This window comes from Amblyomma americanum, chromosome 1, assembly GCF_052857255.1.
Source record: "Amblyomma americanum isolate KBUSLIRL-KWMA chromosome 1, ASM5285725v1, whole genome shotgun sequence".
Classification (NCBI taxonomy): Eukaryota; Metazoa; Arthropoda; class Arachnida; order Ixodida; family Ixodidae; genus Amblyomma; species Amblyomma americanum.
Window position 1 is genome coordinate 107,824,691 of NC_135497.1, and position 22,903 is coordinate 107,847,593.

General features: G+C 42.7%; 1 protein-coding gene across 3 annotated transcripts in view; it reads right to left on the reverse strand.

Annotated features, from left to right (window-relative positions):
• Window positions 1-1,518: 1,518 nt before the first annotated feature.
• Window positions 1,519-22,903, reverse strand: part of LOC144113423 (eukaryotic translation initiation factor 2-alpha kinase 1-like) — a 39,887-nt gene continuing 18,502 nt past the window's right edge. For 2 of the 3 annotated variants that reach the window (XM_077646495.1, XM_077646494.1), the window contains exons 9-14: window positions 15,512-15,642; window positions 11,057-11,429; window positions 8,333-8,435; window positions 4,430-4,530; window positions 3,166-3,360; window positions 1,522-1,811 (exon numbers count right to left, since the gene is read on the reverse strand). In XM_077646495.1, the coding sequence (XP_077502621.1) occupies window positions 1,563-1,811; window positions 3,166-3,360; window positions 4,430-4,530; window positions 8,333-8,435; window positions 11,057-11,429; window positions 15,512-15,642 (1,152 nt within the window). In that variant the 3' untranslated portion in view covers window positions 1,522-1,562. Of the gene's footprint in view, window positions 1,812-3,165; window positions 3,361-4,429; window positions 4,531-8,332; window positions 8,436-11,056; window positions 11,430-15,511; window positions 15,643-22,903 lie in introns of all 3 variants that reach the window. The other variant, XM_077646496.1, reaches the window with a different exon arrangement.

Sequence of the window (22,903 nt, forward strand, 5' to 3'; positions counted from 1 at the left end):
AAGGTGGTGGAAGGAGGCGAATATGAATGAAGGGCAGAAAGAAAAAGTTGGAAAAAAAAGAAAAAAGTTGCATCAGACTCCTTTTAAGCCTAACTTAAAGAAATGTGAAATGAAAATTTGTCCATCTTACACAAGTGTTCACATAAAAGATGTTTGAGCATTACAGGTGTGTACACCTGTCTTGTACGTAAAAAAAAAAATGAATGAAACAGCCTAGCAGAGAAAAGACTACTGCAAAAGGAACACTATGCATGAAGTGAGCTCGGGAGTGATGACATGATACAAGCTCATGTCATCCAATTTGGGAATGGCACTGGTCCAATTTTTTGTGCAGTCAATTTGCCTTTCTCTTCTACAGTGATTGCTTTTTTTTTTCTCACTTCTCTTCAGCTCCAAGCACTATGATGGTGCCCCACTTGCTAGCTGTGTGATACCAGCCCCGAGATCGCATAACTGTCTTTTTTATTTTCCTCTCTCTCATTCCTTCCACAACGTGGCTGTCACTGACTTAACAAGCAGGTGCATCATGTGCCTTTCAGTCTGCTGCAGGTGACATGTGCATGGTGACAAGATCTGGTAATGTTAAATCTCTGTGCTGTGCACGTGTCATCTGCCGCACTCACCTCAGGCAGGCACAAAGATGGAGGGGGGGGGGGGGGGGGGGGGGGGGGGTGATTTATTTTTCACCTTTCTTGCTTGCTTTAAGAGTGGTATACAAAGTTGCCATTGTTTGCAAATGCTGCAAAAGTTCACCTTAACCAAAAAACAAATAAAGTTGTTCACATTAAGTGGTTGTTTTTTTCCTAGTTTTGGGAAAGCAACTAGTGTTCTCAAATTGCTCATTATGTCCGTGAATTTGTCCAAGTTCAACTTAACAGGAGTCTACTGTATAGGCAACCTGCAATGAAGTTTTCCGTACCAACAGCAGCAAAACCATAACATAAAGCCTAGTGAGCAGACGAAGTAGCTTTCAGCAGAATGCAGTTATTTTGTGATGCCACCTGCCAATGCAGAGCTTGAGGTTCATGATCTACCAAAGTCACACAAAGCATGTCTTGGCATGAATGAGCCACGCTGAGTGCTCTACAATATGGAAAGCTATGAATCAGGTGCACATCACTTATGCAGAATGCTGTCTTGATTTTGTCGTGACCCAGGCACCTGCAGCTCGCAGCTTTGAACAGAAGAGTCAAGTGACTGCAGCACTGCCTGGGTGCTTCAGGTCTGCAATGTTCTGTTCTTTTGGTAATGCAGGGTGCGTGCTCTAAATGACTGAGCCATGGAGACTTCCTTAAATGCCCACATGCAATACACGTCATGGATGAACTGTCCTGTTGAAACCCGAAGGCTCTTCCAATGTAACTTTACCAAAATATGATTAATTCAAATTTTAATACAGTACTTATCACTTGTGTACTTGTGACTACATCATTTTGGTAAGACTGTCTCAGACAGCTAAGATGAAGCTATCATTCTTGCAGCAAAGAAACAGCTATTAGCCCTTTCCCTGCTAGCTGCAGTGCCACATCATTCAAATAATGTTATGCTCCATACTTAAGCCTTTAAGCTGTTCTAAATAAATGAATTAACAAATCAATAAATATAGACACGTTTTTCAAATCCATCAAAGGCAGAAAAACCATCAATGATTGGGTACAAAACAAATAGCATACCACATCTTCCGAGTGTGCCTCCAATGCAGTAGGTATAGAGCCATTACGAAGCTTTGTGAGCTCCGTAAGGCGTTCATGTTCAGTGGAGAATGGACATAGGAGTTCAGTCAGCACAACACCTAGACTGTATATATCCACCTGAAAATTACAGAAAGCTTGGCAACAGGGCACACAGAAGATGACTAGACCATGACTTAATATGGTACTGTTATAATTTAAAATGACCCTGAAAACCTTATGAGCCGGAAAATTTTGCAAACAGAAGAACTGAAAGCAACCCATTGCTAGGACTCATCCCACACACCCCCACACACAGAAATGACACTTGCAGAGCTTTCCCAAGCAATGCCATTGACAGAAGCAAGTGTGGCAACAATCTTGCTAGGTCTGCTTTTCTAACCTTCCCCTGAGCAAAATTGGGAGTAGAGTAAAGATTCTAAACAATGGCTGAAAAAAAAACAACGTTTTTTACCACTGAGAAAGTGACGGGACAAACTTTTGGTGCTATGCCACTCTGTATTTTGGCTATCATGTCTTCATAGTGGCTCCTCATTCAAGTGCACTTTGAATGAAGAGCACTTCATGCACACCACAAAACGATCTCGTAATTCAGTAGCCCTTATACCATACAGTAAGAAAAGCGACAATTTCATAATTAAAGTGATCATACATCATACTGCACAAAATAGTTACAACCTGAAAAAGGACGCAGATTATGTTTAAAGAACAGAAATGCATAGATGTGGTGATGTCGTGGAGCTGATCTGTTTACACTGCCGGTGGTTTGAATCTCACTCTGGGCTGTAAATGTGGTAAGTTTTTTTTTTTTTTGCTCCCTCCCATTCGGATGGAAAAGCCTGGAAAGTTTTGGATAAGTTTAGCTTCAAGCTCTACAAATTCGAGTTCATGTTCTTCTCTGGATTCGAGTTCATGCTCTTCTCCAGGTTCGGGTTCATGCTCTTCTGGTTCAGACTCGTGTTCTTCAGCTTCAGACGATGTTCGCCAAAGTTTGCCGAGAATGGGAGCTAAGGGCATTTCATGCTTAATAAGCGTACTTGTGCACAGTACACATAGAAAATATGGCAGCTCGAATGGAGCTGGCCAATGCCCACAAATTCAACCAGAAGGACATTATTAGGCCTACAGTGCTGTGACTACAACAATGTGCGACAAAAAAGAAAGGGACGCTAAACAACCTGATGCTGTGCCAAAGTAAAAAAAATTGGCGGTGGTTTAGCTTTGGTTAAACCTGGAGTGACGTGATAGCTACAGCTAGCCGAGTGGAACATGGTCACGTGACCAACCGCGTGACGAACCCCGTGATCAGCCATGGCGCCGCGCCGCCGGCAGCCGCTCCGCACCACGTGACCAACCACGTGACATTGTGGCGGCGCAGCCACAGTGTGGTGGCGCCGCCACCGCCACGATGAAGGCTCTAAAAGCTACCATAATGTAGCTATCGCTACAAAAGAACCACTTAATAAAGACATACCTTGCTGTCATAGCAGGCTTGCTCACATTGCTCTGGTGCTGCATACAAGCTGGTACCTACACCTTGTGTGTGGCCTGATCGAGGTGTCCATGGGAAGGGGTGGGATGATGGCTCCTGTTGATTACTCCGAGTTGCCAGGCCAAAGTCTCCAAGCTTCACAAATGAACCTTCCAAATCAAATAGAATGTTCTGGGGCTGCAAAGAACGAGAGAAGAGCCCACAAAGTCATTGTTTATCTTCACATTTTCACAGATTGTTAAACAACGGTAAATCTAGAACTGCAAAACAAAGTGCAACAGGAGCTTCGCTGTAGTAGTCAATTCCATTTACCACGTCAACTGGCTTGCTAACTATAGAAATGCACTGAACCTCAGTTAATCACATCTAGCTAGAAATGCTACTTATGCACATCCTATTTTTGACTCCAAGAGAATGGGCTCTGACATCTACGTTTTATTTTTACTGATGTAACTGACCAAGCTAAGGAGGTTAAAGGGATATCTGTGTAAGTGGCACCCCAAGACTAAAAATAGAGAATGTACTTGCAGCTTAAAATATATATGACATGAGCTAGCAAGACACTTCTATAATATTTATTTATCTGAGGAATGCACCATATAATAAAGTGACCACAGAACGGTCATGAACTTCAGATCACTCTAGTTTGCATGAAAGCACTGAAAAAAAAAAAGAATGAACGTTGGGCCTAAATAACGTAATGTCCAACACATGATTACATACAAGTTGACTGAAGTTGCAGTCATGGCAACTTTCCCAACAGGTCCGTGCTGCTGGCTAAAATGATGTATAAATTGTACACTGAAAGTTTCACGTCCCAAAGTAACACACACACACAGTCACGGACACCATACAATAGGAGGCTTAGAATTAAGACCACCTGGTGTTCCTTAATGTGCGCTGCCATCATGCAACACACATGCATTTCTGTATTTGGCATTCTATTGAAATATGGCCACAGTGGCTGGGATCAAACCTGCAACCTTGGGACCAGCAGCCGAATGCCAAAGCTACAGAGTTGCTCCAGTAAGTTAAAATGTTGTATGCATATCAATACAGCAAAATTGCATTTGGCGTTCTTGCTACCTTGAAATTTACGATTGCCTTTGTGTGCTAAAAATTGTTCAGCTGATAATTTATTATTACAAATGTGAAACATCACATGAAATTGTGAAAAAATTATAAAACGTATAAGTAATCAGTACCTATGCAAGTAAGTGGAGAAGCATTACTCTGTTCTGCTTACCTTAATATCTCTGTGAATGAATCCTTTGGAATGCATGTATTCTACCCCTTTCAAGATTTGCTTGAAGATATGCATAGCCTTTGGAATGGTGCCACTATCACCTGTCAGTAAAAAGGATTTCCACATCAGTGTTACAGATAGAAGTATAACATTCAGCAATTAATCATATGATTGTATAACAATGCCATGAAGAAGCTACAAACTGAAGATGAAATTAGGCAATGTTTCTAGGCCCCATACTATCAGATAAACAAATATTTATGTTCATTGCACCACAAATGATGCTGAGGTTACATTAACGCTTGCAGTACGAAAAACTCTGGGCTCCTTGTATTCACCAAAAACCCTAGCAACAAACGCATTCTTCTACGTTTTTGTAAGTGGTATTACAGAAGTGTCTTCAAGATTTGCCAGATGTAGGTAGGCAGTGAGCAGGAAGCTAGAAAGCATACTAGTACACCTAAAGGCATAACTGCTGGATTGCTAAACTTACTGCCATGTAATTCTTTTCAACTGCTGAGTTTCATACTGCAACTATTAGACATACTGTCAACAACTTAATTTTTGCGAGGGTCAATTTTCGAGTTTTTCTCAAATGGTACACACCTCGCAAAATATAGATCCCATGAATAATTTCGGCAAGATGTCAACTAGCAGTGCGAATAAAAAAAAGAATGCATGATGGATCGGCATGTCGTTCTCACTTGTAGTTAGAAGTGGAAGGTGTAGAAATGACTCCCCGTTGGGGGGTATTCTCCCAAGGAGATTGTAATTTTTTTTCTAGAAACAGCTCTTTGCTTTTCATGGCTCGGTACTGAAAGGGAAGTGTATGGAGAGAAGTTTTCTTGACCTGTCACCCAAGTTTTTGTCTGTATCTTTTCTGTTTGTCTGCTGCACTGTGTAGCGCCCCTCTCCTTTCTGTGAAGTGTCTAGAACTCAGTGACTGGCACAAAAGCCGTCAGAGCTCATCACGGTTTTTGAAAGTTGGAGTGTGTTTCACTGAGTGATCGATGGTGATGTACGAAAAAACAAAGATGGTGAGGTGCTGAATGCGGACTTTGGTAGGTGTGAATTACTTAAATAAACGTCCTTTTTCTGAAACGACCATTACTTTTTTTCTCATCCACTGTTGGCTTCCAGCTATGGTCAGTGCCGCGAGAGTGGAGCATGACGTAGCATTGAGCCACATTCAAGCCTTAGCCACATCCAAAAATTGCACACCTACACGCAACAGGGCACCACCTAAGGGAGGGGCTTCCGATTCATGCTGAGTGAAATTTAGTGCTCATGAAATATTCTGAAACTGTGATGCAAGTCGAATTTGCAAAAAGTGAGTAATTTACAGTATTAAACAGGTGATTGGAAAAACAGGGGTTAAGTTTCCCTCACAAGTCCTAGGGTTCGAGCTTAACCATGGAAGCATCTCACACTTCAGTGATAATGGTCACAGAGTGTTGACTTCACACTCATGCTCACTGCACTTGCACAGCATCTCTGTGACTCGCATCCCTATTAGAGGAACCAGACATCACTACTCCATGGCGGAGTACTAGCCCATGGTTCATACAATTACAAAATTTTTAGTGTAAAATTAAAGGACATTACAAGGATTTCAAGGGTATCAGAAGAATTAAATTCAAGGAAGTTTGAAAGAAAATTTAAGCTATGGCTGGACTCCAAAAATAAGTAGCTTTCTGTCACCTCAACTAAAACCTTGCGATACCTCACAACAAAACTTATGACATACATACCGAAACTATGGGAATAAAATCCTAGTCTCACGACAACAGATGTTTGCCAACCTATGCCATCAGTGCATGTGCAAATGGCATGAAGGGCAGAACATTTGACTGCACAGAGCAGCAAATGTGGCAGGTGTGGGTTTGCTAATTGTGTGGAATTGGCTTGTGTCGAATGTCCCTGACGTGGCACACCTTGTGCACACGGAACAGGCCCACTCATCTCAGCGACTAAAGAGTCACAAAAACTTAGAACTAATGCTGCCGCTACACACACCACCACGGGTGTACATTCATTTTACATTGCTGTATTTACGCCATTCTAACGCGCACCTTTTTTTTTACGGAAAAACTCGTCTAAAATTGACAAGCGCGCTAGAAGAGAGTATGAGAATGAAACTACGCCAGCAACACCCTATTGTCATCAGCGTCACAAAAATGGCTGCTTTGTACTTCTTGTGCCAATAACAGTAAAAGCTCGCTAATTCAATCCCCGTTAATTCGGAAATCCAGATAATTTGAACAACCGGCACACGTGTAAATCTATGGCATTGGACGCTCGCTAATTTGCACGCTACGCATCTCACACCGGTTAATTTGAACAGCTTCGTGAAGGGAGGCTGTGTTCAGGAATGACTGGCATGGTAAGCGATCATCAAAATAGCCTTACTCAAGCCTGAATTGTGTGCTGCCGATTTGCCCGCGCACCTCTGACGTGCGTGCAACGAAAAACGAAAGGCCCCCACCGCCGGAAAAATTCCGACTGCTTAGTTTGTTTCCACAGCTTCGCGCCAGTCTTCGGTGACGGCGGCCGATTGATTAATTCTTTTATTAAAAAATGGAGCTAGCACAAAAACCTTGCTGCTACCGGCCGCGCATCAGCCAGCCAACCGAACACAGCTGCGTGCTGATTAGGACACTGATTGCTACCTCTGCGCATATCTCTCGCTTCCATTGGTGTGGTTCTTCCAGTGCACTGAATAGAGCGCTTGTCAAGTGCTGTTCACTCTTTGTGTGGGAAGCATGAAAATCTGGTGCGCATTTTTCTGACTGTGAAAAACGAGTGCGCGTTACAAACAAGGAAGCGTTAGAGTCAAGTAAATATGGTATATGGTCGCCTCCATGCACTTAAACATGACGCTTCTGCATATTTTCCTCATGCATAGAATTATCAAATAAACATGATATGCAAGAAAAATGAAATGCCAATCCTTTTTGGTGATTCATGGATACAAGGATAACTGCAGGGCCCTTAAAAGGCTTCTACAAAAATCCCGGATATTCAAGGTTTTACAAGTTACACAAACCCTCTGTAGGTTATAAAGCACAAAAGTAGTGCCCTAGTGGTTAACAACATTGCAAAAAGACCTCTACCTCAGTCAATGCATCTGTTACTGCGGCATTCGTTGTCACATCTGCACAGTATAAATTTAACAAGTAACTGGTTGCATACCTGCCATTAAGCCCAAGCAAAGAACTATGGCTCACTTTGATGAACACTAACAAATAATGCACTAACAATAATCCTTACACAGAAGGTATGAAGTAAAGCTTGCATAGAAACACTTCTCAAAGGTACGCGCACCCTACCTGGCTACACTGCATGAAAGCCTCACGGCAGCAGTAATAATGCAGCAAGACAAAATACTTTGAACATAACTATACTTCAATTTTCCTTCCATATTTTTTTTCCCAGTTTCAATGCACAATCTAAAAACTATCTAAAGGTCACTTAGCAAGATGAGTTTACGCAGTTTTCTCAATAATAGACCACATGAGAGCAACTACAATAACTACATGAGAAGCACTGGAAAGCACAGATGCTCAATGAACTGCAGCACAGAAAGTTCTAATGTCCCTCTTAACTACAAAAATCAGGTGTCTGAATAAGATAAATTCCATCCATTACTCCATGTGCAACAAACAGTCTCAATGGTAAAAGCCCAGGATATGAGGAAGCATGACACTGTGAAGCCATAGGTACATCCTATTTTGATCCCAAAGAGCTGTGCTACATTTCATTTGCCTAGAAAATAATATTTAAATGCAACAAGTACATATATCTCACATAACATGCCAGATTGTAAAATGCTCACTTAAAGGTATAACATTTTGTCATTACATATGCTCAAGAATTAAATGCCAGTTACTAGACAAGTCTCACCTGACTCCCCAAATTCAGCCAGCTGCTGGTTACGAGTGGCCAACCAGTCAGCCAGATTTTTGGAACACAGCTCCATCTGAATGTACAGCATGCCTCCAACATCCTTGAATTAAAAAGCAACAATGTAAATGTTTTCACTCTCATAAACACTCTCTGCAAATAAAATCAGTGCCATGTACATTAGTATATAAGAGCTATATTTGTACAGTCAACTCGATAATTCAAACTTGAAGGGAACCAAAGATTTTTTTTTTTTTCAAATTATGTGAAGTTTGAATTAAGCAGAGCCTTTTTAATACACCTAGTGTTGACAGGACCAAACAGGAAGTCCAAATAATAGGAAGTTTTAATTAAGAGAGTTTCAATCAACAGGAGTCCACTATATTCTGCAGTTAAACCTACCAACTCCTCCACAGACAAACATAAAACCAACTCCTCCATAGACAAACATAAGAAGAGCATGCATAACTCTTTCAAGATCTCTGGCTAAGCCATAGTGACCAGGATGCATCAATTAACGAATTTGTAAATATAATTAAATTCCTCTCCATTATTTCAACACCTGGCTTGCTGAGAAGTAAACATTTTGCTTTCTCATGATGCACTAACATTCACTATGTATAGTTGAACCCACTTATAACGACCACAGTTATAATGAATGGGCACTAATTATGAATGAGGGTGGTGCTACTATGAAAATATGTATTAGGGCAATGGCACTGCGTCTCAGATATAACGAATAAACATGGTGGTGCCGCTTGGATACAGCAAACGCGGAGGTGCTAGAACTCGCCACTAAAGCCCAAAAACTCATGCTTCCTTCAAATTTGGCAACCAATGGGCACCTCCCTGCCCACATGACATCATCACAGAAAGAATGTTATGACCAAAAAAAAAACAATAAGAAATACCGCATTGAAACTAGATAACCGCCGGCCAAGGAGCGCCAACTGTCCATGATGCCAATCAGTGCGTTAGTGTGGGCTGGCTCTACAAAGTGTCTAAAGTGGAAGGATAAGTGCAAGACAGGGGCAGCGATGGAAGCGAAGCTACTGTAAAAACCGGAATATAGGTCGAACTTTTTTTCAAAAAACCATGGCAAAAAGCAGACCCCCGTCTTATATACCAGTCATTGGCGGAAAACTATGCAAGTCTTGCAACAATGGGCGGCTGAAGTCAACAGCCTCCATCACCTTCGCCATCAGCAGCAGCACGGCATGGCGACGTTGTGGCACCTCCATTTTGCGTTTCCGTTGTTACAAAGCTATTTTGGTTAAAGGCTGCTTTTTGACATTTTGTTTCAAAATGAGGGGAACCCGATGGCAATTCACCGTCGCCATCAAGAAAAACGTGACTGGGTACACGGAAGCTCACGGCAACCTGGCGGAACAGCGCAAATTTGGAGTATCTGAAAAGAGCATTCGGTACTGGCGGAGGCAGAAGCTGCATGTTACAACTTGCAGCAACCAGAAGGAAACATCATTCCGTGGGCGGACCATAGCGTATCCAGAATTGGAATTAAAGGTTGTGCTGCGTGCAAGATCGCTGCCTGTGACTACCGAATGCATCCGCGTGAAAGCAGTAGAGATCACGGCACGGAGCGGCGAAAGAAGCGAGAGTAAGCGCATGTGTACACATGCGCGTACCTCGTTTGTCTTTGCCACTCCATGCCGTAATGATAAGGTGATGACAAACACGTGGGTCAATAGGCACGCGATATTGTTAAAGAAATTGGCCGGGTGTACATATGAGCAGCATTTAAATGAGAATAAATACTGTCACCATTGTGCAACCTGTTGAGTTGCATTTGTTACAAGGTAAGGGTGACTTTCAGTACATTTTTCATTGAAAAAGATTTTTTTCATTTTTAGAATTGGTTAGCTGGGGGGCCGACCTATATTCCGGTCCGACCTATAGTCCGGTTTTTATGGTAGTACTACCACGGCCGCTATAGATCAACGGCAGCAATTTAAAGCGTTTGAATAACAGTCACTGGGTGCACATTGCTGGCCCATCCTTTGAGGTGGCATGTGTCGGCTGCATAATCAGCTCTCCACCTTCTTTCTGCAGTGCTAGTGCCTGCAGCCAGTGCTCACACAGCGAACAGAGCAGTGGAAAGCAGTGCGATGACACATTTGCCACATATGTGCACTGCGCTTAATGCATCCAGCAACCTAGATGACTTTGTCGAACACCCATGTTATCAGATACATCTGGATTTGCAGTAACGTGTCATTGATGCACAGCGGGCCAGTCCTGGTGCCACCTATGGTAACTTTGTTGGTGCTGATGATGACGTCAATACAGCACAGTCACGAACTGATGAACCCTTGAAATCAAATTAAGTGCACCCCATGACAGCCAGGAATCTGATGAAAATGATGTCTAAAAAGTTGGCAGATCACCAGCTGCTGTAAACACTTAAAGTACGAATAGTTAAAACGTGTCTCTGGAGCGGATTATTAGCACCAAAGATCCTGGTAAGAGGCCCATGACCTTGCTGGAGAGCTTAGAATGCACAAGACGGGCTCTGCTTTGAAGACTTAGACACACATAACGGACGTTTTTAAAACGTAAATGCCACTTCAGTTGGACTTTGTATTTATGGCTATAAAGTGGGAAGTCCACTTGCTACGAACATCGTACAAAATGAATACAATCCACAAGACCGTCAGGTTCGTTATAATTGGGCTCAACTGTAGTTGGCATGTTTGACCAACTTACTGAAGAATTCAGAAGACGGAATATGTCGGGAGTCACCACAGCTGGGGAGTTTGTGACGTGACTTGAAGCCTTTCTTCCATTAGCGGCATGCCCATCATTGCCTTTTCCGAGCTCACTATCGCTCTTTGAGTTGTAGGGAGAACGGTTCAATTCCTCTGCAGAAGGCATGGTCAGCTTGCTTGGCTCTTCAAGTGAAGCACACTGTTCAGTTACACTGGTGCCTGAGTCCATAAAATAGATTGCTTCTGTGGAAGTGTTAGGAGAAAGTGACTTGTGACATGAAGCTGGAACTATTTCTTGAGATGAGGACAAATCAACAGAATATGGTGGCGAGCCCTTGTTGTCGCCAGAGCCAGATGAAATGAGAACTGTGCTGTTAAAAAAGAAAAAAAAAATGAGACAGCAGTGTAGCAACCTTATCACAGACACAACTTCACATTCACAACTGCAAACAGTATGCCAGTCACCAAAGGCAGCAAAACCAATTTGCCAGAACTGACTTATAACAGCGGGATGTGAAAACATATATTTGACACATACATCAGTTCAACACAGCTCAAGCTGCATATTGTAAACATTCGCTGAATTGTTTGTTTGTTTTTAGGACAGGAAATGGCTCAGTAAATCTCACATTTCGGTGGACACACGAACCGCGCTGTAAAGGAAGGGATAAAGGAGGGAGCGAAAGAAGAAAGGAAAAAAGAGGTGCCGTAGTGGAGGGATTCGGAATAATTTCAACCACCTGGGGATCTTTAACGTGCACTGACATCCCACAGCACACGGGTGCCTTTTAAACTGGCTCAGTAGCCGAGCGCCCAAACCACTGAGCATTTGTTAATAATCAATTTTTTTGTACATTAGCTCATTGGAGAAGGCAAAAAAGCAAGCTTTATAGGAAGCAGTACAGCTCCTACAGCTGTGCATGTATATACACAGCCGAAATACAAAACCACAACATGCCAAAAATGAAGAATACTATACACTTGCTGCTTTGGTTTCAACAAATTAAACGTATCTGCGTCAAACCATACATTGATTTCATTAGCCTTTGGTAATGGTCATATTTATTACCCAAGTTGAAGAGTTCAAGGTCTAACATTACTTCAGCTTGAAAAAAAGGAGGATGAGGCCAGGCGAAATGTTAATGAACAGTTCAATGAACATCACAGAAAGTTCTCCCTTCGCTCATACAGCCACAGGTGCTGTGGACGTTTTCTCTTTCATTAAGAATTGCGAAGAAGCTCGATGACACGAGAAGGAGCAGAAGCATTTGCACCTTGGAGATGCCACTGCGCTCTACCAGCTCAGTCATCTAATGCCTCATTTGATATCATAAATGTATTTTGCACTGATGACTTTCACATACTGTCTTTTTGACAAAGAGCATTACTTACCATACCAAAGGTCACTGTACATAGGCTTAACTATGCATTAAAGACATCTGAGGCTTATCTGCTAACCCAGGTGTTCTCAACTTTTTTGCCTCAAGGAACCCCAACAGCTTTCAATACGTATGTGCAAAGAAGCCAAGACCCCCCCAACTATCATGATTGGTTGCCAGAAGCCTTGCAATCAGTGGCTGTTTTTTTTTTTTTTTGCTGTTTCGTTCTCAAGCATTTGTTTTCATGATTTCAGCAACTGTTTTTTATTAAATACTGATTTCTCTAATGCTCAAACCTCCAAGCATTGTAGACTTCATACCTCAACTCCAAGACGAGAACTCTCAAAACTACAGCCAGAAGACAAGCATTCCACTGCATTTGCACTCTTTACCAGCTGGGCTGCGCAGAGAATCAGGCAACGGCTCTCCAGGCTCTAAATGACTACTGGCCGCTCCTCGTTCCAGCATCAGCGAGCAGCTGACGCTTGACCCTACTCTACTGGCACGACATGCGAGATAATTTATTATGTCAAAGAGAGGAATAGCAAAAAAAATAGAATGGTTACGAGTGTGTAACGTGAATATTTCAGAGTTAGCAATGGTGTATGCGCAGAGTATAACCAACCCCTATATATAGCCTTCATTGATTACGAGAAAGCATTCGACTCAGTGGGAACCTCAGCAGTCATACAGGCACTGCGGAATCAGGGTGCAGATGAGCCTCATGTCAAAATACTGGAAGATATATATAGGAACTGCACAGCTACCACAGCCCTCCATAAAGTCAGCAATAAAATTCCAATAAGAAAGGGCGTCAGGTAAGGAGACACGATCTCACCAATGCTATTCACTGGCTATTTACAGGAGGTATTCCGAGGCCTGAATTGGGAACAGTTGGGGATAAGAGTTAATGGAGAACACCTAAATAATCTGCGATTCGCTGATGACATTGCCTTGCTGGGTCACTCAGGAGATGAACTGCAAATCATGATCAATGGGTTAGACAGACAGAGCAGAACATTGGGTCTATAAATTAAATGCAGAAAACCAAAGTAAGGTTCAACGGTGTAGCAAGGGAACCCCAGTTCACAATTGGCAGCGAGGTGCTGCAAGTGGTAAAGCAATACATCTACTTAGGGCACTTAGGGCAGGTAGTGACAGCTGATCCAGATCATGAGAGGGAAATAACTAGACGGATAAGAATGGGGTGGAGCGCATATGGCAGGTTCTCTCAGATCATGAATAGCAGGTTACCAATATCCCTCAAGAGAAAAGTGTACAACAGCTGTATCTTACAGGTACTCACCTACGGGGCAGAAACGTGGAGGCTAACGAAAAGGGTTAAGCTTAAGTTAAGGACAACACAGCGAGCCATGGAAAGAAAAATGATAGGTGTAACGTTAAGAGACCGGAAGGGGTCAGAGTGGGTGAGGGAACAAACGCATGTTAATGACATCCTAGTCGAAATCAAGAGGAAAAAATAAGCTTGGGCAGCGCATGTACCGCGAAGACTAGATAATCGCTGGTCCTTAAGGTAACGGAGTGGATCCCAAGAGAAGGCAAGCATAGCAGAGGGCGGCAGAAGGTTAAGTGGGCGGATGAGATTAGGAAGTTTGCAGGCATAGGGTGGGCGCAGCTGGCAAAGGACAGGGTTAATTGGAGAGACATGGGAGAGGCCTTTGCCCTGCAGTGGGTGTAGTCAGGCTGATGATGATGATGAATAATTCGATATATCTGAGTTTGGTATATCTGGTGCTGACTGTGTTACACTTAGGACTAAGCTTAGGACTTTGGACACAAATAGGACCGAATGCAATACGGTTTATGGTTTATGGGGGTTTAACGTCCCAAAGCGACTCAGGCTATGAGGGACTCCGTAGTGAAGGGCTCCGGAAATTTCGACCACCTGGGGTTCTTTAACGTGCACTGACATCGCACAGTACAAGGGCCTCTAGAATTTCGCCTTCATCGAAATTCAACTGCCGCGGCCGGGATCGAACTTGTGTCTTTCGGGTCAGCAGCCGAGCGCCATAACCACTGAGCCACCGCGGCGGCCCTGAATGCAATACATAGTGTTAATTTTATTATTTTTTCTGGAGGAAACTTCAGATGCCATAATTTTTTTTCACATGCAACAAGTCACCATTTATTGCAATGTTTAACCATGCTTTCTCATCGCCCCTTAAAATGTTTTTAGAAAGGCAGACTGCCACTATGCTACTAGCAGTGCTGCTGCCAGAAAAAACAGCTGCTGGAACCTGTAATAGATACCACAAATATTATTTTGCAGATGGTATTTTTAAAACCATCTTAGTGCTCTTAGCTACTATAGCTTTAATTCATGCTCATTACTGCCATTGCATGCTGCCTAGGCAACACAGCTGTCATTGTGTCCATAGAGTTGCATAGTGCCACTGTACTGATTATATTTCATGTCCCTAATGTCAGGGTTTGCAGATGCCGCCCATCGTGAGAATGTGAGATTGCCATACAGAAAGATTAAGCTTTAAATTGTTCTGCTGCATTTCTCAGCGCTGTGGCCGGGTATTCGTTTATTTGAGCAAGAAGCTTTCGATTGCTGCAAAAAAAAAAATTTGTTGATAAATGTCACTAGACTTCCATTCAGTTGGATCAGACTACAACTGCACCTATAGCCTACAACAAATATGTCTACAGAAAACTACAATTGAAGTTGCTGCTCTTGCTATGAATACACAAATGCACCATGTTTTGTGCATTCCTAATTAATGCCTGCGGTGAAGTGGGTGGTGATCTGTGGGGGTTGATGGCTCACACGTGGATCAAAATTTTTCAGATGCGCACCTTTGTAGGAAGTGTGAGAAAGGAAGTGTAACTACATGAACTTCATTAATAAGACAGTTGAGCTACAAAAGAAAATACAGTAATTTCAGTACACAGTAAATAGAAGGGCTTTTAGCAGCTAGGGTGTAAACGCACATGACTGCCAAATTCCCGAGCTGAATCTTTGACAACTTTCACTTTCGAAAGCACAAATTCATCTTACCTCTAACTTCACGAACTAGCACAAAAAATGAGCTAAACAGCCTTGGTACCTTTGACAGCTGTCCACAGTGGCTGCATGTGACTTCAACATGAAGTCTGTAACATTCTCAATCCACGCAGATTTATAGGCCACGATGTTAGGATGAGAAAGCTGGGCCAGAAGCTCCACTTCTCTCAATACCTGGAATGAAAAAAAAGAGAAAGAAAAAGATAAGCACAACTGAAAAATGCACAACATTGCACAGAAGCAAATGCCGATAATAATAGCTACGTTTTTGAAAACTCTACCGCCTATAAACTGGCATTCACATGATGCCAAATAAACAGCTATGAACATACAAAGCCATGCAAAACTGCGATATAAAGTATCCAAAGCCAATGCAATGTGATCCCTATAGGGTCCTGCAGGCCATCTGAACTTCTCAATCCATCTTTCAAAGAGCTACATCATCGTACTACATAATAAAGGCATAGCTCTTTTTGCTCCTTGAAAAGAACAAATGCAAGGACACTATTATACTCTATCTCGCAAGTATACTTTGGAGCAGTGTAGAATCTACAGCTCTCTCGTCCAATCAGGGCTGCAGAAACAAAAAATAGTCCCTCAAATATCTGAGCAATGTAAAACTATTTTCGAATAATTAATACAGTAATTGAATAGGTAGTTCCAGCTGGTGTTTTTCAAATATAGCCACCATTCCAATCGCTCACTAAATTAACAGAGAAAGCTCGCACGGACAAAGCTTTGCGGAGGCCTGTTGCAAAGTGGCGAGCTGCCATTTGCAAACATAACTTCTGCTGAGTCAGTCCTGTCTCCTGTGTTCTGTCTGTCAAAAGTGCAGTTTCCCCAAGCAAGAGAAACAGTATGCCTTGAAAATCCTCGAATCGCTTTGCATCGAAGCAAAAAAAGAGCTTAAGAGACACTACTTGCTACAGAAAGAGCAGCTGACTATAGGCACTCCATCCTCCCAGAGATGGAGCCACCAGTTGGCAAATACTGGTGCGGAGGAACACATTTATGGAGAGCGTGCCATTTTGATTGGCTCAGGTCCCGGGAGTATCTACAGCGCTGCAAACTACTTTTGAGATGAAGTGTAGTTAAGGTGAAAAAAAAGATACATGTAATTTCCTTTCTTATTAACAAAAAAAAAAACTTTGTTCCTGAACAGTGCTCTTGTTGAACACTGTTATTGTAATCCAACAAGTTTACCATTTTTTTTATCCTACAGAAAAGGAAGGTTATCTCAATGTCTCCAAAACACACATTTACTATGGTGACAACATTCCCACTTGATATAAATTTTCTGCTAAAAAATAATATTTTTAGGTTTCGAGCAGTGAAAAATTGCATTGGGCCCCTGTCAATAAATCATCACTAAAGTTCTGTCACTCCTTGGCACAACTTATTTTTGCATATTTACACAACTAGCTACTTTACACAGGACGGGAGACTACAGACACACACATAGTGAAACTAGCAACTTTATATTACTTTGAAAAGTGGCACAAATCCATACATCCTAACGATCACACAGTCATGATGCATTATGATAAATGTTCATCACTACAAAAGCTCCTGCCATTCTCTTTTCAAAAATGTGATTTTTTTTACTGTGTTGCAATACAAATGGTTGGCTCACATACACTCCGTGATGACTTGATGCCACCAGCACCTCTAGAATCAATCTAAAATCCCATGTAGAGCACATCAATGTGCTGCTGACTTTCTGAAAACTCTTGTTGGACTTAAGCCATAAGAAAAAAAGCTTCTTCACTAAAAGCAAACAAGAAAAGGACATTCCTTGAACAAGAAAAATATATGGCAACTACAGCCTTCGGCCTGTTTTAGCGTACACACTGAATAATCATAGCATGAACAAGCCAGCTATTTCTACAGCACCCACAAGAAGGTTATGTTGTTTTTTATCACTACAGCTCAATCTTTCTTTCCCTTTCATACGTGAGCATTGCCTCGAGAGTCTACTCTCTTTAAGCCACTAAGTGCCACTAAGCCACTAAGTCTTGTACAGTGCCAGAAAGCCTGTGGTCATTTACTACATTGTGCATAAATGCGCACATGCGTTGTTGCTCTGCCTTTTGTTTTTATTTTTTTATTTACTTCACTGGGCCTCAGACGCCTTTCAAGCTACTCTCATAGCGTTACGCCTTGAAAAGCATTCCATACTGCACCGTTCGTTCGATCGTTCGTCCGTTCCGTTTCGTTTTGTTGTTTCGTTTCGTTGCGTTGTATTCCGTTCGTCACAGGCATAGGTATGTAAAGTGCAACGACAGTATGGTGCACAGCCCTCATCTCTCATCTTGCGGATGTGTACGTATCCACAAACACAGGTGCAACAACGAACTACAGCCTCTGCCAGAAAACTTGGTAGAACACAGTTCAGGATTCAGCCACAAGGAAAAATGCAAAATAGGCCAGGTAAAAAAAAGGGTAAAAAAAATTGAAGGCTAAGAACAGAAAGATTAATCATGGAGCTTTTCTGCTATGACATCAGGGTGGCAAGGAATAAGTGTCAGCTGACTGTCCGCATCACTAAAAGTTGTTAGGTAAGACCCCCACGAAGGGATGAACTGGTGTGGAAGAGCATTGTGATCATGCAATTCTAAACATCTACAGCCAAAGCTCAATATAACAAAGCAGTTGATAGTGGAGTAATGGATATAACGAAGAATGAATATTCCCCTTGGAAGCTTTCATAGATATATGTATTTGATATCTTGTTTTTATGAAACAAAATTGTCTTTTAAAGGGAAATAACAAACCTTGCTGGCCATTTCTTGCTGAGTACATAGATTTTTAACAGCGCTCATTACTTCTGCACCCATTAGACATCGCAAAATGAAATTACCACGCATAACCCACTCTTTCGAGCACCACAAAAAACATGCAGCACAGTTTTTCCACCTCTAGTAGGGCCCGCACGGTGAACAAAACAAAATTTTGACGCTGGTGGGCTTATCTTCGCCGAAACTCGGGCATGTGGCCTGCTGAACAATGTCGCGGAGGGTGGTATGTCATGTGACCTAGGTCGCCCACCTGCCACCCTACCCCGGCCCATTTATAGCTCACAGTGCCGACAACAACACCGCCGCGGCGAGATTTTCTGCTGAACAGGAGCCTTAACGCTATCGCATTAACATTCTGAATAAGTCTCTCCTTGTCATCTACGACATTATTACTCCAGGCCTATTTTCTAGACGCCGAAGCTTAAGTGGGTCAGGAAAAAGGGGGGCGCACGTTGGCAAGGCTAACATAGCAGGTGTCTGGTGCTCCTATTGAAGGCTCACTCAACACCAATTGTGAGCATGCTATCTAAGCTGTCCTTGGCCTACATGGTGGCAAGTAATCTTGTTCGCCTTGGACAGTTGCTGTCAAGGTCACCTATGGGTGTAACAAAGTAACGGCTACAACGAAGAGATAGCAGAGGCCCTTCTACTTCATTATAATGAGGTTCAACTGTACATGTAATTAAGAGGTTGCTCAGTGTAAGTGTGCACACATCAGAATTATCACCAAAGATAATGACAATAAAGAAACAACCTGTTTCTCAACTTGTGCAACCTAACCACTGCGACTAAGCACTGCATGAAGGTTTTTGTTTTAATTTCTGTGGCAACTGCTGAAATGTTCATTCTGAAAGTATTAAATGAGGCCACAGAGTGCCCTTGGTTGAAATCTGTTTCAGGCTAGTCCAGAGTGTGAAACTAGTAAGCCACAGGGTGTGCTAATGAGCTGTTCGAAATTTACAAAATGAACAGATCAACCTTGTACCTATCTGCTACAAAACACTTACAGAATCAATTAAACCAATGTTCTGCCTCATGCTTATAAAAAAAAATGTAATATTTTAAAATTGAAATCTACCTATTACATTTCACATGCAAGGCCATCTGTAAATCAAGTGCTCTTGTCAACCTAGGCAAATGTCTACACATACGAAGTTTTTTACTCGTTTTCTCACTTTATGTTGTAGCCCTCTTTGCTGCATTGTTTTGCTTCAATGCAACATATATAAAACAGTCACCCATTTATTGCTGTGTGATGGAAATCAATGTGAGACGCCAAGAATGCATCAATTGTGTCAACCAAGTTTGTTTTGGGGGGAGGCATTGCATCCACAGGGTCTTTGAACTGTTCAGCCTGTCAGAAAGCTTAGCCTGTAGAACAATAAAGTGAACTCTGATTGTAGCCGAGTGCTGTAGAACAAGGTACATAACCTAATTAGACCACTCAACCATGGTCCAAAAATGTTATTATTTACATAATGAGAATTAGACAACTTCTGGCTGCACCACAGGCCTTTGTTTGAACTATTTGTGTGAGATAACAGCAGGGTGCATGTCATTTTCACCCCCTTGGTATATGACCAGCAGCCAACAAGCACTCTAAACTAAACCAGCTTACCAGGACAAGAAAAAATATGGCATCCATCGCAAGAAAAAGGCATAAAAAATCTGCTCACCGGGGCTTCTACACTCACATCAAGGATGACGTCACCAGTGGATCAAAGACATCAGAAATACAGATAGTCTGATTCAAAGCACATTTATTGTGAAATATAGTAAAAGCTCGTCAATTTTACCCCCGTTAATTTGAAAATCCGGATAATTTCAAAATCCGGATAATTTGAACCACCTCCGCGGCCCCGGCCAATGCCCATGTAAGAAGAACATTCTTGCAGGCTAGTTGGTTTATTGCAGAAAAAAGGTTAGGACTGCGCGAAAGAGACAGGACAGGAGAACAAAGAAGAAAAACAACAACACAGGCAAAGACTCATACTTGTAGTGGCACTATTTTGCGTTTCAAGCAGCACGCCAGGACACGGGACTGACAAGTGGTCACAGCGATGAGGTTCACACACGTCCTGGCGTACTGCTTGAAACGCAAGATAGTTCCACTACAAGTACGAGTCTGCGCCTGTACTGTCGTTTTTGTTCCTTGTTCTCCTGTCCTGTCCCTTTCGCGCACTCCGAACCTTTTTTCTGCAATGAACCAAATAGCCCGCAAGGACGTTCTACTTCATCACATTTCTTCTACCCTGGGCTCTGTTTTGTGCGCGCAAATGAAGTGCGAAGCTTGTTGACGTGTGTGAACCTCATCGCTGTGACCACCTGTCAGTCCCATGTCCTAGCGTACTGCTTGAAACGCAAGATAGTGCCACTACAAGTACGAGTCTGCACCTGTGTTGTCGTTTTTGTTCCTTGTTCTTCTCCTGTCCTGTCGTCCCTTTCACGCAGTCCTAACCTTTATTCCCATGTAAGTGTATGGCGTCATACGCTTGCCAAATGAAATGCTGCAGATCTCACACCAGTTAATTCGAGTGGTTTCCTGAAGGAGTACAAGACCGGCGCGGCAAGCAATCATCCAAATATCCCTCCTCAAGCTTGAATTCCATGCTGTAGAGTCACGTGACTCCTGCACGTGCAACGGCAAATCTGACGACGAACGGGCAGCCTCGTCTCCAAGAACAGTCCAACTACATAGTTCTGGTTTTGCTTTTCTGAGCTTCGTACCAGATCGAAGCGACGGCGGCTGCACCAACCAGCATCAGCCAGCCAATCGAGCCCAGCTGCGCACCGTTTCGGATGCTCATTAGCCTGTCGCAGATCTACTTTTTTCCCCTTATTATTCTCGCCACTTCGACGCCAGTGAGTGTTTCCCTCATTTCTGTTTGTGTGGTTCCTCCGTTCTTCCAGTGCTCCAAAGTGCGCGCTCATCGTGTGCCATTTGCGGTTTGTGCGGTCAAGCCTCCTCACAGGCGAAGTTGCCGCTTGTGAGGCGTGTGATGCGATAGCGTGGAGCTCTACTGCTACCATGTCACACCATGAAGGATGCCAAGGGACCTGCTATCATTATGGAGCATTTCTGCTTCGATGCTTCCAACGGTATGCACGCAACAAAGCATTGATGGAAATGTGAAAAACAGTTGTGTTGCTCTCATCTCAAAAGCAGGCAACCATTGCCTAGTCTTTCACCACACAAATTTACGGCGATACAAGCGGTTCTTGTCAGTTTTTTGGGGTTCATTCGACAGAGTAGAACCCCTCTACAGTAAAGTCACTTGGACCACCAAAAATCTTTACTATATCAATTGTTGGTGATGGCATGGCTCTGAGGATGCTCTCTGGCTACTTACTAAATACAAAGTGTTGCCTTGTAAAAGAAACACTCAGAAAAACCTTCCATCCTGCTCTTATCAACCCTTTATGTGATATATTTATTTTCAGTTATCACATTTTATGCCATCTCATTTTAGTTTTTTTTGACGTCTTTAAGGAAGTATTGCATTTTCACAAATACAATGCAGTGATGAATATAACACCAGTTTGCTTCTACGTAAAAACAAAAGCTTTGCATGAACGAAGTGTCACCTTCCGCACCTGAGTGGCATTTAAGAGGCAATAGTTAAGAAATGTACGCAACAGTCAAGCGCGGCAAAACTGCCCATGCAGTACCGCCGCTGCCGCGCTGCGAATGTTTGCTCATTTCTTCCCTTCTCTACTCATCACTGCACATTTACAGTGAAACTCCGGTAAACAAATGCTGTGACAACGAAATTTCCGCCACAATGAAGTATTTTCGATTCCCTGTGAGCAAACCATACACGGCAATGCAATTATTTCCCCCACTACGAACAATTTTTCGAGCAAGGTTCCGCTTCAACGAAATTTTTCCGAGCAAGTACCAGACATTTTTTTTTCGGAGATCCACATATGCCCATATATCGTTAGATTTCACCAAAAACTGCTGCTGAAGACAGTTTGCACTTTAAATAGCGCAGCTGACATTCCCTGCGGAATCAGAATTAATGTGCAGATATGCGCATAAAGATGCGATGCGGCACGCGACTGTTTGTGACGGTTTTGCTGACGGCTCTGACTCTGTGCTTACGAACCGCGGTCGTTGGTGCAAGGCAGCTTTCAGCTTTCGACCAAGTAAATCGTGCCATGGCACCGATTTCGAAACAGCGAAAGACCGAAGCTGGCAGATTTTGGGAAAATAAACGCTGCTCATGAACTATCCAGTCCAATCTTGTTCTGGCCCAATTTCACGACAACGAAGCTTCCGCTTCAACTAAATTTTTCACAGGTCCCTAAAATTTCAGAAGCGTTGCATATTGGGCGAGTTGGTGATCCATAATAATAGAGCAGCGCGTAACAAAACAGGACAAAAGGAGGAACACAGAACGACACGAGCGCTGTCAACTGTTTATTTCTCGCCGTTGCTACATATAAATACATGAACCACAGCATGAAATGGGAAAGAGCGATGAGGTCAGCTGATACAAGCTATACAACTCAGCCTTTCGCTGGCTGCCATCGATTTAGACAAGTGAGCTCTTTTGCTGATAGTGCCAGTGATGCCACGCTCACACACTTGTTGCCTGCACGTGAAATATTAAGAGCCTCAATAATCTCTCTAA